This window comes from Erpetoichthys calabaricus, chromosome 1, assembly GCF_900747795.2.
Source record: "Erpetoichthys calabaricus chromosome 1, fErpCal1.3, whole genome shotgun sequence".
In the NCBI taxonomy this organism is placed as follows: domain Eukaryota; kingdom Metazoa; phylum Chordata; class Cladistia; order Polypteriformes; family Polypteridae; genus Erpetoichthys; species Erpetoichthys calabaricus.
In genome coordinates, this window is record NC_041394.2 from 155,985,081 (window position 1) to 156,001,482 (window position 16,402).

A 16,402-nucleotide genomic window follows, 5' to 3' on the forward strand; every position below is an offset into this window, starting at 1 on the left:
GTATCTTAATAATGACAACTTAAAACGAGCAGATCAGACACGCTGGCAAACAACACACTGAATAATCAAAGGCTGCAACTACTTTAGCGTCACACCCACTAATTAGTAAATAATGGATTAATTAAACAATTAGAACACCTTGAAAAGTAGAATGAAAATCAAGATGAAAATACTGTTAAAAAGAAAAAAAATACATTATTCCTATATAACTGCTGTATGTATTAGGTATTATGTATAACTGCTTGGTACATTTTAATATTTTTTTTTTTTTTTTTTTAGCAAACTTAGTTTTCTAATTAATATATTGTTCCCTAAACACAGAACTTGGGAAATATCAGTTCACTTAATTAGCCCAGGAGTTCAATTAAAAACAGAAGCTGGTTGGAACAAAAACCTGCAGCGACAGGGAGTCCCCAGGACCAACGTTGACAACCCGATTCTATATGATCACTTGCATCAAAATCGGAGTCTCAAACGATAGCTAGCTAGATTGAGGCATCTCACAACGTGGGAGTTTCCGACAACGTATCGTAATGCATCGATCGGCCCACAGAAAAGTTTGTTTGCCGCGCCAACTTGAAAATGTATATTTGTCTCGCTTTCAACATCATAACTTCGAAAAATCTAGTTGAACCATCGTAAGTAGGGGACTGACTACCTGTATTGACTGATAATAGAGATAACAGAAAACTGATTATACAGTGATCCCTCGCTATATCGTGCTTCGCCTTTCGCGGCTTCACTCCATCGCGGATTTTATATGTAAGCATATTTAAATATATATCGCGGATTTTTCGCTGCTTCGCGGGTTTCTGCGGACAATAGGTCTTTTAATTTCTGGTACATGCTTCCTCAGTTGGTTTGCCCAGTTGATTTCATACAAGGGACGCTATTGGCAGATGGCTGAGAAGCTATCCAGCTTACTTTCTCTCTCTCTCTCTCTCTCTCTCTTGCGCTGACGTAGGGGGGTGTGAGCAGGGGGGCTGTGTGCAGCTGCTTCCTGAAGGACATGCTGCACGGAGCTTCGCATACTTAAAAGCTCAAAGGGCACGTATTGATTTTTTTTATCTGTCTCTCTCTATCTCTCTCTCTCTCTCTCTCTGTCTCTTCCTGCTCCTGACAGAGGGGGTGTGAGCTGCCGCCTTCAACAGCTTTGTACCGGCGGTGCTTCGCATACTTAAAAGCCAAAAAGCCCTATTGATTTTTTTTTTGACTGCTTGCTTTGCACTCCTTTGAAAAGGAAGATATGTTTGCATTCTTTTAATTGTGAGACAGAACTGTCATCTCTGTCTTGTCATGGAGCACAGTTTAAACTTTTGAAAAAGAGACAAATGTTTGTTTGCAGTGTTTGAATAACGTTCCTGTCTCTCTACAACCTCCTGTGTTTCTGCGCAAATCTGTGACCCAAGCATGACATTCTAAAAATAACCATATAAACATATGGTTTCTACTTCGCGGATTTTCCTATTTCGCGGGTGGCTCTGGAACGCAACCCCCGCGATGGAGGAGGGATTACTGTACACACTTTCATTATACATTTCTTATTATAGCGTTTCAGCCAGGTTGAAGCCTTTTTTTTTTTTTTTTGAAGTGACTGTTGAATCCGACTGAGCGAAGGCGGAGTACAGCGCAGAGGAATGACAGCGGGGGCATGATAGACGCGGTATGGGGGGGGGCGACACCCGGGACGGGAGAAGTGGGGAGAGTGGTGAGTTGGAGAAGGAACTGGAAGGTTGTGTGGTAGGGTTACAAAGTCGGCGTTCTTATTTCTTGACTGTTCAAATAAACTTTTGTGAGACTTTACTACGTCTGTCTGTTTTTTTTTCTTCTCGAACCTGACGCGGAGGTTGCTACATTATTACTATGGTATGTTTTTACTACCATTACTTAAAATAGTTTTTTTTAATAACTATTACATACCTATGGCTGTGTGAAGCCTGTGTCCAAAGCACTGGAGTCTTGTCCAATTGTTAATTTTGACAGCCTTCTTGATGTTGGCCCCACTGTCCGTTGTGATGGCCACTTGCCTCTGCTCTGCAAGCCCCCAGGAATTGAGTGCCTTCAGCAAGCCTGCAGCAAGTAATTTGCCAGTGTGGTCATTTGGAAAATAGCTTGTTTGGAGGCAATAACTTTTCAATAGCCAGTCATCATTTATAAAATGAATCGTCAGGCTCAGATATGGCTCCATAGTGCGACTTGACCACACATCTGCTGTAGTTGAATAGTCGGTGACTGTAGCCACCTCTGCTTGTAATTTCCCTCTGTGTTCTCGGTACAAGTCGGGAATCGCCGTTTGGCTAAAGTACTTGCGACTTGGGATCACATATCTGGGATCCAGTGTCTTGATCATAGCCCTGAATCAGCCTCTCTCCACAGTACTTAACGGAACCATATCTTTGGCTATATGGACTGTAATGGTGTTGGTTATCTCGATCCACCGCTTGCTTTTTTTGTCGTAGGCAGTACTTCTAGCAAACGCGTCTACAAGTGACATCTGACTTGAATGTCCCCTAGGTTTTTCAGTTTTACCTGAGGACGTGGAGGGTGCCAATCTTAGTTCCATGCATTCATGGTACTCCAACGCATGTTTGCGGCTAAGGTGGTGCAGCAAATTGCTCGTGTTGCCGCCTCCGGCGACAACTTTAGCTCGACAGCATTTACAATAAATAGTTGTTTGGTCCATATCCGACTTTTTAAAGCCAAAGTATCTGCAGACAACAGACACGGCTCCTTTCTTCGGCAAAAGTTCTTCTGTGTCATCATATTTAACTTTATCATCTGCTACAGCTTCAGTTTTACAATGTTCACCGTCCATTTTCACTGCGCAATACCTCCACTAACGCATGCGTGTTTAGCGGTGTAGCAGTGAAAAAGGTCCCCCCTTAAACAGTTTCCCGCTGCGCCAGGTTCCGAACATTGCTTAGCCTATTTTAACTGTTGCGGTATGAGAAAAATCCATATCATAACAAATATAAAAAACGGTTTTTGGTATGAACCGGTATACCGCCCAGCACTAGCTACAAAATGCTGGTGGTGATCAATGCACATTTTAAAAAAAGAGACAAATATATGTGACATTTTGAAGAAATCATCTTATGACGTGAATAGTACCAATCAGAAAACATCGTAGAAGTAATGCAATATTATTTGAAAACGAACAGCGTCAGATTGGGTGTGATTTATACTGGCGCTGTTACTTAAGAGTCAGATCAGAAGCTGAATAAGCTCCTGTTTTGACTAAGTAAAAAAGCAAGAATTAATCAACAGAAATAACCGTGATCAACATTTTAAACTTAATGATTTACAGTGCATACCAATTTATAAATTTTATGTCCATTTGAGGCTAAAAAAAAAAAACAAAAAAAAAACACTTCCTCCCCAGCGGGGAATCGAACCCGGGTCTCTAAGGCACGGCAGGGCTGCTGTGCTCTGAGTTTGCAAATCTTAGCGTTACGCCACGGAAGGTGTTGTGTCATCCTTGAACCTTTTGTGAAAGTGTTTATTTGATGTTTGGACGTCAGGCTTCGCACATTCTATAGTTTATGCCTACATTTTGTAACATTTATTACTAAAATATGAAAAGGTTTCTGTTTTAACAATGTGTTTACACAGATTACTGTAGAAAGGGAAACACACATGAAATGCGTGTGTTCCAAATAACATCTATTATTTCCACTCTAAAACTCCAGCAGTTCAAGCACTCCCAGATAATCAAACAAGGCATGAGCTGGGAAAACTTAGTGAACGTTCTGCAATGGTGGTGGATGGAATAGCCGGCTGCTTGCTACTCGTAATCGCACATTTAGAACACAAAAGAGAAGTGAGAACGGTTTTAAGGTAGGCTGGATCTATGAGTTTTTTCGTAGACTCTAGTAATTCTAGTGTTAAGACAGCAAACTCCACAGAGAAAGTGATTCAAAAATAAACTGACAGAGTTAAGCAATTATGTTTAGAAAAGAAAAAAAATCTTATAAATATACAGTAAATGAACTAGTGCATGCTTCCGAATGTAAAATAAGAAGTAGTAAAAAGAAAATACAACAATTAGAAAGTTTAAATAAACAATGAGTGGTTATTCCATCAAGAATCATCCAATTCTGAAAAAAAGCTGCTGCTGAATAGTTTATAGCTGATTGACAGCCACAATTTTTTTTCACGTCTTCTCCTACCCTGCTCCCTGCTAGCCCCCTTTAAAGATGGCAGCCATCACCATATTTTTAGCATTTGGCAGCCTTTGCAAGATGTCAAATATTTCCTGAAAAAACTAAAATATTTAAATAATTCAAAAAAGATTTTACTTAGCATAAACTGAGAATTTCTTTCACTCACCATATGTTCCTAAATTAATTTCTATATATTCTTTTCTTTATAGCTCTGCTGACTTAATATTGATCTTCACTAACATGAAAAACAGAAAAATTAGAAATTGTGAAAATGGTTTTCCGTTCATTGTTCCCAAACCTCCAAAGCTGAAAAAATAAAATGTTCAGTTTTCACAACTTTTTGAGGTCTCGTCTCTCTGTTGGTACAAGATATGCAAAAATATGTCTTCCTTGTGAAACATTATGTATATGATAGCAGTTCACCCACCAGAAATAGTTACTATGTTTGGCCTAGTTTTTGAGACACGGGACATAAGTCCAATAAAATATTGGTTATCAGCATATACATAATACTGTTTAAAGTAGTAACATGTGGCATAGCGGGTCCACAGCTCAGGTCAAAAGGGCCAGTTTTTAAAATAAATAATCGCCGCACTTGCGGCTTAGCGAGAGGGCGTGGTGGTGTGGTGCCGAGTGGTTCTCGGGGAATTCGTGATGCGGGCGATTCTCACTTAAGTGCACAGGTGAGGAGTCGTCCGCATCCGTAACTGTTCCCGGGAGCTGCTGATTGCCACAGCTGATCCACGTCCCCGTAATATATAGAAGCACGAGGCGGCTAGTAGGAAAAAAAATGAAAAGGAAGAGAAAAGAAAGACGGAGGTTGCAGGGAAGAAGGCAGGAAGTAACAAGGAGAAAGCTGGTGAGAGAGAGAGACAGAGAGTGCAGGCTCGCAGGCAGCTGGACAGAAAGCCCTAGCGGGGTGTTTGGCCAACACCTTGGGCAGTTGGTAGTGGTCGCTCCCGCTGAGCATTGTGAGGAGCACATACCTCAGTGCAAGACACAGGACAGCCCGCATGGAGTTTGCTAAAAGACACCTGAAGGACTCTGAGATGGTGAGAAATAAGATTCTCTGGTCTGATGAGACCAAGATAGAACTTTTTGGCCTTAATTCTAAGCGGTATGTGTGGAGACAACCAGGCACTGCTCATCACTTGTCCAATACAGTCCCCACAGTGAAGCATGGCGGTGGCAGCATCATGCTGTGGGGGTGTTTTTCAGCTGCAGGGACAGGACGACTGGTTGCAATCGGGGGAAAGATGATTGCGGTCAAGTACAGGGATATCCTGGACAAAAACCTTCTCCAGAGTGCTAAGGACCTCAGACTGGGCCGAAGGTTTACCTTCCAACAAGACAATGACCCTAAGCACACAGCTAAAATAACGAAGGAGTGGCTTCACAACAACTCTGTGACTGTTCTTGAATGGCCCAGCCAGAGCCCTGACTTAAACCCAATTGAGCATCTCTGGAGAGACCTAAAAATGGCTGTCCACCAACGTTTACCATCCAACCGGCCAGAATTGGAGAGGATTTGCAAGGAGGAATGGCAGAGGATCCCCAAATCCAGGTGTGAAAAACTTGTTGCATCTTTCCCAAGAAGACTCATGGCTGCATTAGCTTAAAAGGGTGCTTCTACTAAATACTGAGCAAAGGATCTGAATACTTAGGACCATGTGATATTTCAGTTTTTCTTTTTTAATAAATCTGAAACAATTTCAAAAATTCTTTTTTTTGTCTGTCAATATGGGGTGCTGTGTGTACATTAATGAGGGAAAAAATTAATTTAAATGATTTTAGCAAATGGCTACAATATGACAAAGAGTGAAAAATTGAAGGGGGTCTGAATACTTTTCCGTACCCACTGTATGTAGTGGTCCTGAAAATCAATTTTTCATTATTGGCTGGCAGTTCAGAAATTTCTCTCATACTTTTAAAACTGAATATTAAATTAACCCTCAGCTGGCTTTGCTTGGATTGGGATTAGACGACTATTAACCAAAATGTGACATTTTTATTTGCTGCAAGACTGGTTATATTGCCTGAAAACTTTGACATCTTGGAAGAAATAGACCTCTGTGCTTCTTTTGAAAAAATTATTGCAGTTAAAAATGATACATTCACTAGATATGAAAAGGCTTGCTTATACTGGTATAAAGGGCCATATATTAAATAAAGATGTTACTTTAATTACTTGCTCAAGGGTATTGTAAACTAAACTTTATGATTGCACTCATTAACAAGTATTCAGTGGAGGTGAAGCTGGCTGGCTTTTATTGTCCTTTCACTACTATATCTTACTGTATATGTTACTATTAATGAACAGTTCTCTCTTTTAGTTCATGATTCACTGTTCTATGCAACTTCCATGTTTTAACCTTCCCTTGATTAATGTTTTGGGATAAATAGAGAATCTCATTGTTGTATAATTATGTAATGTTACAGTGTTATTTTCCTCTGTACATTGGCTTGCCTACCCTTTAATAAAATTCAGGTTAAAAAAAAAAAAAAAAGAAAGAAAAAGAGCACATAATTTTTAACTTCGCTACTTTTCTTTAGTATTGCTCCAGGACTAGCATAAACCCCTCCTCCCTCCGAAACCTCTGCACCTATGTCGGTATGTATAAATCAAGGAAATGAATACTGGTACCACATACTGACATGTGGCAATCACATAAGGTAATTATATAATTTGAAACTTTTAAATAAAATTTTTGTTCTCAAAAGTACTGGATGCGTATGCAATTCTTCCGGTTCACATTTAACTTGTTTGTATTATTGTTTCGTAATGTTAAAAAAATAAAAAAACATTCCCGTTGATTTTGTGACTTATCTCATTCCGCAAAGAATCACAGTCCGCTTGCAGGAGCAATATATATTTGCACTAATCTGAGACAGAGGCTGCAGGCCGAGGGGAGGAGGAAGCATGACGTCATGAGCCAGGCAGGGCCCTCCTCACTGTCCTGTTTCATTACTACATATACAGTACACCCCCAAAATTCGCGGGGATTACATTCCTAGAGCACCTGCGAATTGTGAAAAACCACAAATTTTGGATGTCATTAAAAAAATGCCTATTTTTATAGTTTAAACCCCAAATATGCCCCCAAAACACTTCACTTTAATTTCAAACTCAGCTTAATAAATTACTAAAAATAAAGAATGTAAAGGAAAACCTGTATACTGTACTGCTATGTCTCCCGCAGTGCTAGAATGTAAACTACCGATGTTACCGCTATATGTACTGTAATTCATGCAAGCGCGTTTTAATTGCATTTAAAAAACTACTGGAACATGGATGAAATTAAGTAAATCACCGAGCCAACTGCGCTTGAACTGGCAGCACGCGAGCACACAGAGGTAAACACTGACGCTGGCAGGCTAGTCTAATGCAGCGGCACAATCCCAGAGACGGTGAGGCTGCAGGGTGTCATGCTTGGGTCACAGAATTGCACAGAAACACAGGAGATTGTAGAGACAGGAAGAGACAGGAGAGCCATGAAACGATCCAGGACAAAACAAATAAGTACAGGTAACCCAACAGAAGGCAGGCAGAGAGACAGGAACTTGAAACACAAATTACAAAAACTTTTTTTTTGCTTTTGGTCACCGGCCCCCTTTTTAAAAGCCGCGCTGACATCCTTTGACCCCAACAGCCCCAGCACCCTCAGCAGAAGACCAATCAGAGCCACTGCAGGGAGTTGCAGTTTCAAATTCTATTGGCTACTTTCACCATCCCAAGCCGCGTTTCCTCTACAGTTGCTTCCTGTTCTCTACAGTACAGTATTGCCATGAAAAAAGCCATAAAAATTGCAGAGGATATTTGCGGTTTCCGCTAACAATTATTAGATAGGTTCTAAGGAAAAAATGTGCGAATGACTGAGGCCGCGAACTCTGACATACAGGGTAGGATTCAAAAGTAATGAGCCTCATTTTGTTCTGATGCGAACGTACCTCGCCGCGCGCCCCACTTGCCAGCAACAGCAACGGTGGGTGTTGGCTTCACAACGCAACGGAGCTCCTACCGCTCCGAGCTTTCGGAGCGGTAGGATCGGCCTTGACGGGAACCCCTGTGCGGTAGTGCGTTACACTGCGGAATGGAAAGTTCATTAGAGCAACGGTACGCGTTGGAAGACGAAGACCATGCTCATTGCCTTCTTCGGAGTGAAGGGGATCATCCACTACGAGTTTGTCCCGCAAGGACAGACCGTGAATGCTGCTTACTACTTGGAAGTCCTGAAAAGGCTGAAAAGAAGTGTCGCGCGCAAGCGAAGGGACATCAAGGACAGCTGGAAGCTTCACCACGATAACGCACCCAGCCACACCGCCTTCATCGTGAGCACCTACCTGGCCCGGGTGAACGTTCCGGTGGTCCCCCAGCCTCCCTACAGTCCGGACGTGTCGCCTTCTGACTTCTTCTTGTTTCCGCGATTAAAATCAGCGCTGAAAGGAAAACGCTTCGACTCGATCGAGGACATCCAAGCAAATCTCAAGGCAGCCCTTGCAGCCATCCCGGAACAGGCCTACGTGGACGCCTTCGAGTCATGGAAAAGCCGCCTACAAAAGTGTATTGATGCAGGAGGTGCCTATTTTGAAGACTATTAATTAGTTGTACCGATTTGCTCAATAAATTTGTCTTTTTGAACAAAGGCTCATTACTTTTGAATCCTACCCTGTACATACATACATATACATACATACACACACACACACACACACATATATATATACATACATATGTGGGAAATTTAACATGTTAATTTGTAAGATAAATGTGTCCTGTTTAATGTTGCATCCAGGGCTGGCAACAAGGCAGTGCTTTGGTCTGGGCATTTATTTATTTATTTATTTATTACATTTTTTTTTTTTTTACATTACAAAACAATAAGGCAAAAAGTGTGTACATAAAGAATTACATACACATCCATTGCCATATTTATATACTACCTTTAAAAATTTTATGTAATAAAATCTTCATTTAAAGGTTTAAAATTTCGTATTACACAGTTCACAGCGATAGCCACATCATAGCACTGGCATCCATTTCCTTGATTTATACATATTGACACAGGTGCAGGGAAGTGGCAGTTATGGCAGTCCTGGTGCAATGCCAAAAGAAAGTTGCAAAGGTAAAAGTTACGCTGTTTTTTTTTTCATTTCTTCATTTCACATTTCTGTATGAAGATCGAATCCATGATATAAGAAGTTAAGTGCTAAATAAGTTACCTCTGAGTAGTACTAATAACCAAAATATGTCATTTAAATAGTTATCTTTAAATTGCGGACCCTTTCCGAATGACAGCACTATCTATAATATGATTTGGATTTGTTAGGGTCCTGGAGACCTCAGCCATCAAGCTGCCTCCCCCATTTGGCCATTCCACAGCTGAAACAGCGCTGGACCAGCCAATCCAATGAAAGGACCCCTCTACCCCACTATTCCTGTGATTCTCCATAAGGTCTCCAGGCTACATAGCAGCACTAGAAAAGGTCCACAGAAGGGTTACAGGAGATAAATTATGAAGAAAGATTAAAAGAGCCGAGCCTTTTCAGTTTAAGCAAAAGAAGATTAAGAGGTAACATGATTGAAGTGTTTAAAATAATGAAGGGAATTAGTACGATGTATCTAGACTATTTTAAAATGAGTTCATCAGGAACACGGGGACACAGTTGGAAACTTGTTAAGGGTAAATTCTGCACAAACATGAGAAAGTTTTTCTTTACACAAAAAAACTAGAGACACTTGGAATAAGCTACCAAGTAATGTGGTAGACAGTATGACCTTAGGGATTTTCGAAGCTAGACTTGATGCTTTTTTAGAAGAATTAAGTGAATAGGACTGGAGAGCTTTTGTTGGGCTAAATGACCTGTTCTTGTCTAGACTTTTCTAATGTGCCACTGAGCAATAAAATGGTTTTATAGTTTCAAAAAATAATGCCAAATTTACTGCTATTACCAGTAAACATGGGGTCTGTCAAGGATCTTAATTTCACTGGTACTTACTTTACTGAGATATCATCCAAGTCCTGTCACAAAGTTTATGATTCAGTGCCACAACAATGTGTTTCCATTAGAGTCTCTGTATTTCATTATTGCCTGGCTGATAGGCACATCACTATCATACCTACATTTTGTGAACATTTCTCACCTTTTACATTGATATACCAAGACTTCTTAGTTTACAAACAGGTGTCCAAAAAGTACTGAATAATGGACATAATATTCACTATTTGGTTATCTTTACACAGAAAGGAAAACAGAAAGCTAAACATTTTCTTACTGATAATTTTTAATTTTTTCAACCACTGAGCTTGAAGTTCAAATCTATAATCATCAGGATGCATCCTTTGGAAAATAATGGATTTTTTTAAACAACAGAAAAACCACTCAACCCTAATGCTTTAGTTAAGAAAAAATAAATTTAAAAAGCTGCTTAAGGAAAAAAGTGCACATTTTAATACTATACTGGTTAGAAACAACCTGACAGATCACGTTGTTCTAATAATGGAAGCCAAGCATACTTGTGGGAGTTGTTGAAACCATTAAAACTCTTAACAATATCACTAGGACACATCCAAAAGAAAACGATGCATGTTTTTCCTGTTTGGTAAAACAGATTAATTTTTCACTGCTAAATAAATAATTTTAAAAAAGGAAATAAAAACAGCAGACAATAGTCCAATTGTAAGGACCCTAAGCCTCTTAAATGGATTTCAAAATTTCATTTACAGTGACAAAAACAACAACAAAAAAAAAAACTCCGTGCTTATTATGAAACTACATGCTTTTTAAATATAAAGCATACACCCTAGTGTATGTTAAATTTGATTTGCTTTTAATGAAAAGTGGTATTTTCCACAAAACATTTCTATAAAGGTTATGTTGACAAGAATAGCTTATCTTAACAGTTTCATAAAAGAGCCATTCTTGACAAACTGCATATACCATACTAAGACTGTATTTACTTTACATAAACATAACTTACATTCTTTTTTAAAGGTAGTCAACTTCTATACACACATCCATCGATTTTTTTATAATCTTCCCGATTTTATTTTGTCCCATGCAGAATTTAAACAGTTTAGAGATCACATGCATAGTGTTAACTTGCCTCTTTTGCATTGGGAAAATAAGGAATTAGAACAAAAATAATTTGTTGAGCAGACATGTACATTTATCTATAGCTCTATAAGCTTGTGCAGAGACATCATAGTTAATGGGAAATGGTGGTCTCTGGAATGGGATTGAAATACATAACTATATGTCAATTTACGTATACAGGTTGACTCTCTGGCAGTGTCTTAAATTGGTTTGAATCCTACCTGACAGGTAGAAAATTCTTTGTTAGTTGTGCTAATTATACTTCAAAGACACATGATATTTTATATGGTGTTCCACAACGCTCAATCCTAGGTCCGCTGCTCTTTTCGATCTACATGCTTCCGTTAGGTCAGATTATCTCGTGGCATAACGTGAGCTACCACAGCTATGCTGATGACATGCAGCTGTATTTATCAATAGCACCTGATGACCCTGACTCTGTTGTTTCACTAACACTTACTTGTGTTTCTGAGTGGATGAATAGTAATTTTCTCAAGATATATAAAGAGAAAACTGAAATTTTAGTGATAGGCAATAACGGATATAATGAGGTTATTAGAAATAAACTTGATGCATTAGGATTAAAAGTCAAGACAGAGGTAAAGAATTTAGGGGTAACTGTTGACTGTGACCTGAATTTTAAACAACATATTAATCAGATCACTAGGACAGCATTTTTTCACTTAAGAAACATAGCAAAAGACCTCTTATAACATTGAAAGATGCTGAAAAATTAGTTCACGCTTTTGTTTTCAGTCGACTAGATCACTGTAACGCACTCCTCTCAGGACTACCCAAAAAAGACATAAATCGATTGCAACTAGTGCAGAATGCAGCTGCTAGAATCCTAACTAGGAAAAGAAAATCTGAGCACATTTCTTCAGTTTTATGTCACTACACTGGTTACCTGTGTCATTTAGAATTGACTTTAAAATATTGCTTATGGTTTTACAAAGCCAAATCTCACTCCATTTTATATATCGGATTGTCTGACATCTTATATTCCAAATTGTAACCTTAGATCTTCAAATGAGTGTCTGCTTAGAATTCCAAGAGCTAAACTTAAAAGAAGTGGTGAGACAGCCTTCTACTGTCATGCACCTAAAATCTGGAATAGCCTGCCAATAGGAATTCGCCAGGCTAATACGGTGGAGCACTTTAAAACACTGCTGAAAACACATTACTTTAACATTGCTTTCTCATAACTTCATTTTAATTTAATCCTGATGCTCTGCATATTATATTATATAATAATTATCATTACTATTCATGGTGGCTCCGAAATCCGTACTAACCCCTACTTTCTCTTCTGTTCTTTTTCCGGTTTTCTGTGGTGGCAACCTGCACCACCACCACCTAATCAAAGCACCGTGATGTCCCCACATTGACGGATTAAAGGCCAGAAGTCCATGTGACCGTCATCATCAAGTCCTTCAATGAAAACCCTGAATACAATGAGGACTGATTGAGGTCATTTATGTTAGGTAGAATGCCTAGAGGGGGCTGGGCAGTCTCATGGCCTGGAACCCCTGCAGATTTTTTTTTTTTCCTCCAGCCGTTTGGAGTTTTTTTTTGTTTTCTCTGTCCTCCCTGGCCATCGGACCTTACTTTTATTCTATGTTAATTAGTGTTCTCTTATTTTAATTGTTACTTTGTTTTTTTTTCTCTTTCTTCATCATGTAAGCACTTTGAGCTACATTATTTGTATGAAAATGTGCTATATAAATAAATGTTGCTGTTGTTGTTGTTGTAATTCGTAGCAGTGCTATTTGAGTGGACTAGAGATCTTAGCAACCCCTGGGGTACTGTGTCATTGGGCAGCTTTGTTGGTTGTTGCAAGGCTGTTGGGTGAACGATGAGGGTGCTAGTTTTAAAAGGAATGCAATTGGTGGTGTCTTTTTGTTTAACGCTTCACTGCATACATTAACTGGAATACAATTATCCAATCTAGATTAGTTTTCTCTGAATTAATGGTCTTGTCCTGTGCCAGCTTATCCATGTGGTTTTATCTGGGTTGGAAAACATGTTTGTCTGGGAGCACACCCAACTTCTACGAATCTTCACATACGGTACATCAGCATCACAGTAGGACAAAATCTTACAGGATTTTCAGGAGACTGTTCACAGAAGATTTAATTTTATAACTACACCGCCATTATCTGAATCTACAAAACTGAACTGTGCCTTGGGTGTTGTCATTTTGTGCTTAGTGTTTTGTTGAATTTTCTTTTTTGCAGCAATAATACTCATGGCAGTTGAAACATTCTGAAAAGTTTTTTGACAGTACACATATTGTCGTTGACTGTATCAGTAAACAGAAACATTTTATGATGTACAAATCTGATTTGTTACCCAAACACAGTCAAACCACTAGCCACTATATTTATATTAAAGCAAAGAGTAATGAAATAAACAAACAATAAAAATGTTTAACTGTATCTGAAGTTAAATGTAATACTACTTTTGAGTTTCATAGACTTATCTACAAATTTGCATTGATGCCCACTCATTTAATTTGTAATGCTCACATATACTGCATTTACTGAGTAACAACAATAAAAAGGACATTTTTTTCTCTAAATGCAATCCAATTTTGCCACATCTATATAGTAAGTTTTTAAATACTGTCCTTTTTGAAGAAAAACATACATTTTAAGGAAATTGTTTATTTACCATTAATCCTCCAGAGTCCTGAAAATCATTACTTTTTTTTTACCGCAAACTTCTCACATTTACATCAGCAGGCACATGCAAGTACAGCAGTTATTAACCAATAATGAACACCGAGCAATCTATTCCTTTTTGTGGCAGAATATTGGTTAATTATACAGAAAGGAACCTTACTACAACTACATTTGATATAAAGTCTGGTGTTTATTAGCAAATGAAAGGTGCTTTCTATTTTCCTTTTATATGATGAGGTTATTTATAGTGCAATCAATCTCTGCAAAAATATGTTAAGATTTAATGTGTATCCAAGTGGCACTGGATTTCTGCTGAATTCATGTGACAGTTTGTATTTCAATAATGCATCTCACTGTGAGGAAGACGTATCCTTTTATGCACTATGTTCAGTAAATACGTAATAATTATTAAAAAAAAAAAGAAAAGATTGATCTGATTGGCACTATACCCATGCACATCTACAGTACATACAGATATGCGTGTAAATACAGTGAATTTAGAAAGTATTCAGACTATGCTTTTCACATTTTGCTACTAAATTCCCCCCTCCCCAACATGAAGCAACACTTAATAACCATAGAATGACAAAGCAAAAACAGGATTTATTCAATTATTTCAATTTATTAAAAATAAAAACACCAAAATATCACTTTGACACATCAACATACAGCACCACATTAACGCTATTGAATTTCATTTATTGCATCTCTATTGAAGCTCTGTTGTTAAAGCACAATGTCATTAGTCAGGAAGTTGTTGACGAAGTCATGTGTGTTTTTGTGTGCTCACCAGTGCATTCTTTCTTCTTACTGATAATCCAGACAATTGATGTAGGTAATCCTAAAACTTTACTGATGTCTCTGATGGTTTTATTCTTTTATTTATTCTCGTAATGGCCTTTGACTTTCATTGGCACTGCTCTTATCCTCATGTTAAACAATGGCACCTACAGACTCCAAACATAGTCTGTAGGTATAATCTAACCTAGGTATCTTATACCAGCACTAACAAAGCAATGAAAACCACCTGAGTAATCACAAACACCTGTGAAGCCAAATGTCCCAAATATTATGGTGTCCTGAAATGGGGGGACACGTAGAGAAAGTGTTGTAATTTCTACATGGTGCGGCCGAAATGTATGCTAATACCCTTAAAATGAAAGTCCGCAATGTACAATTTAATCCCTTCTGAATTGACTGATTTGTAATTTTAATCTGTGATGCACAGGTGTCTTTGTTCCAAGCATTATGGAGGGCACTGTACATACACATACATGCACACAAACACACAGTATATTTCGAGCAATCACGATTAGCAAAATACCTGTTGGCTTCCCAGTGAATATATGCCAGCTATACTATGGTTTTAAAATCAATTAATTGCTCTTCTAACCTTACTCAGAAATGCCCAAAAAGGTCAAAAAATACTTATTTCTCTATTGGAATCTTTGACCTCCAAAATAATTTTCTTGGAAATCCATGGTGCCAATAGCACAAATTTAAATAAATCAAATAGGCCAGGATATACTGTATCAAGAGCATGCTACAATTAAATTATGTTTAACCAAAGATGGCTTACCTGCTTTTCTTTCCCTAATGCAAATAAAATGTAAATAAAAGTCTATTCAGGCATTATAATGTAATACTATTTACATTTTTTTATTGTCTTATCCCAAAGTAAACAGGATTCAAAAACAGCAAGAGGAATTCACTGTTAAGTTATAATAGGTCTTTAGTAAATGCACTCAAAAATAAACTGAAGTCTTATTAAATTATATCCTTACGTTTTCAGTGTGCCAGATGTCATCAGCTCTGTTACAAGAACAATGCATTTCTTTCCTTTCGATGGAGATTCCCAAGAATCATAAAAGCGAACAATATTTGGATGCTGAAGACCTTTCAGCATGCCAGCTTCTTCTTTAAATCTCTGCCTTTCTGACTTTGTAAGCTTTCGATCCTAAAACAGAACAGAATACAAGTTTAGTGTGACACCGTTAACAGGATTATTTGATGAAAGTGAAATACTATATGGACACTTTAAAAGACTATTCAGTTCATCAAGCTCATTTTCATTACTACAGCCCTCCCTAGAAGTTGTTACTGTAGAGCCTAGTGCTATCATTAGATATAAGGTTTAACTTAATTAATAGAAAAAAATATATTAAAAATGAATGAATCATCAAATTAGTGATTTTCACTCAACACAAAACCTAACCATCTAAAGTTGAGGAATATCCATCTACCGATGCTATGAAAAAAATATATAAATCACTTAAGCATGTTCAAGCTGCTGCCTCACAGTAAGGAGACCTGGGTTCGCTTCCCGGGTCCTCCCTACATGGGGTTTGCATGTTCTCATGTGGGATTCGTCCAGGTGCTCCGGATCCCTCCCACAGTCCATGCAGGTTAGGTGTATTGGTGATCCTAAACTGTCCCTAGTGTGTGCGTGTGTGTGTCCTG

At 38.4% G+C, this 16,402-nt stretch overlaps 1 protein-coding gene across 9 annotated transcripts in view; it reads right to left on the reverse strand.

Moving 5' to 3' along the window:
- Window positions 1–16,402, reverse strand: part of wnk1b (WNK lysine deficient protein kinase 1b) — a 293,364-nt gene that overhangs the window by 233,509 nt on the left and 43,453 nt on the right. For all 9 annotated transcript variants that reach the window (XM_051920252.1, XM_051920244.1, XM_051920239.1 and 6 more), the window contains exon 3: window positions 15,727–15,899. In XM_051920252.1, coding sequence (XP_051776212.1) covers window positions 15,727–15,899 — 173 coding nt within the window. The remainder of the gene's footprint in view (window positions 1–15,726; window positions 15,900–16,402) is intronic.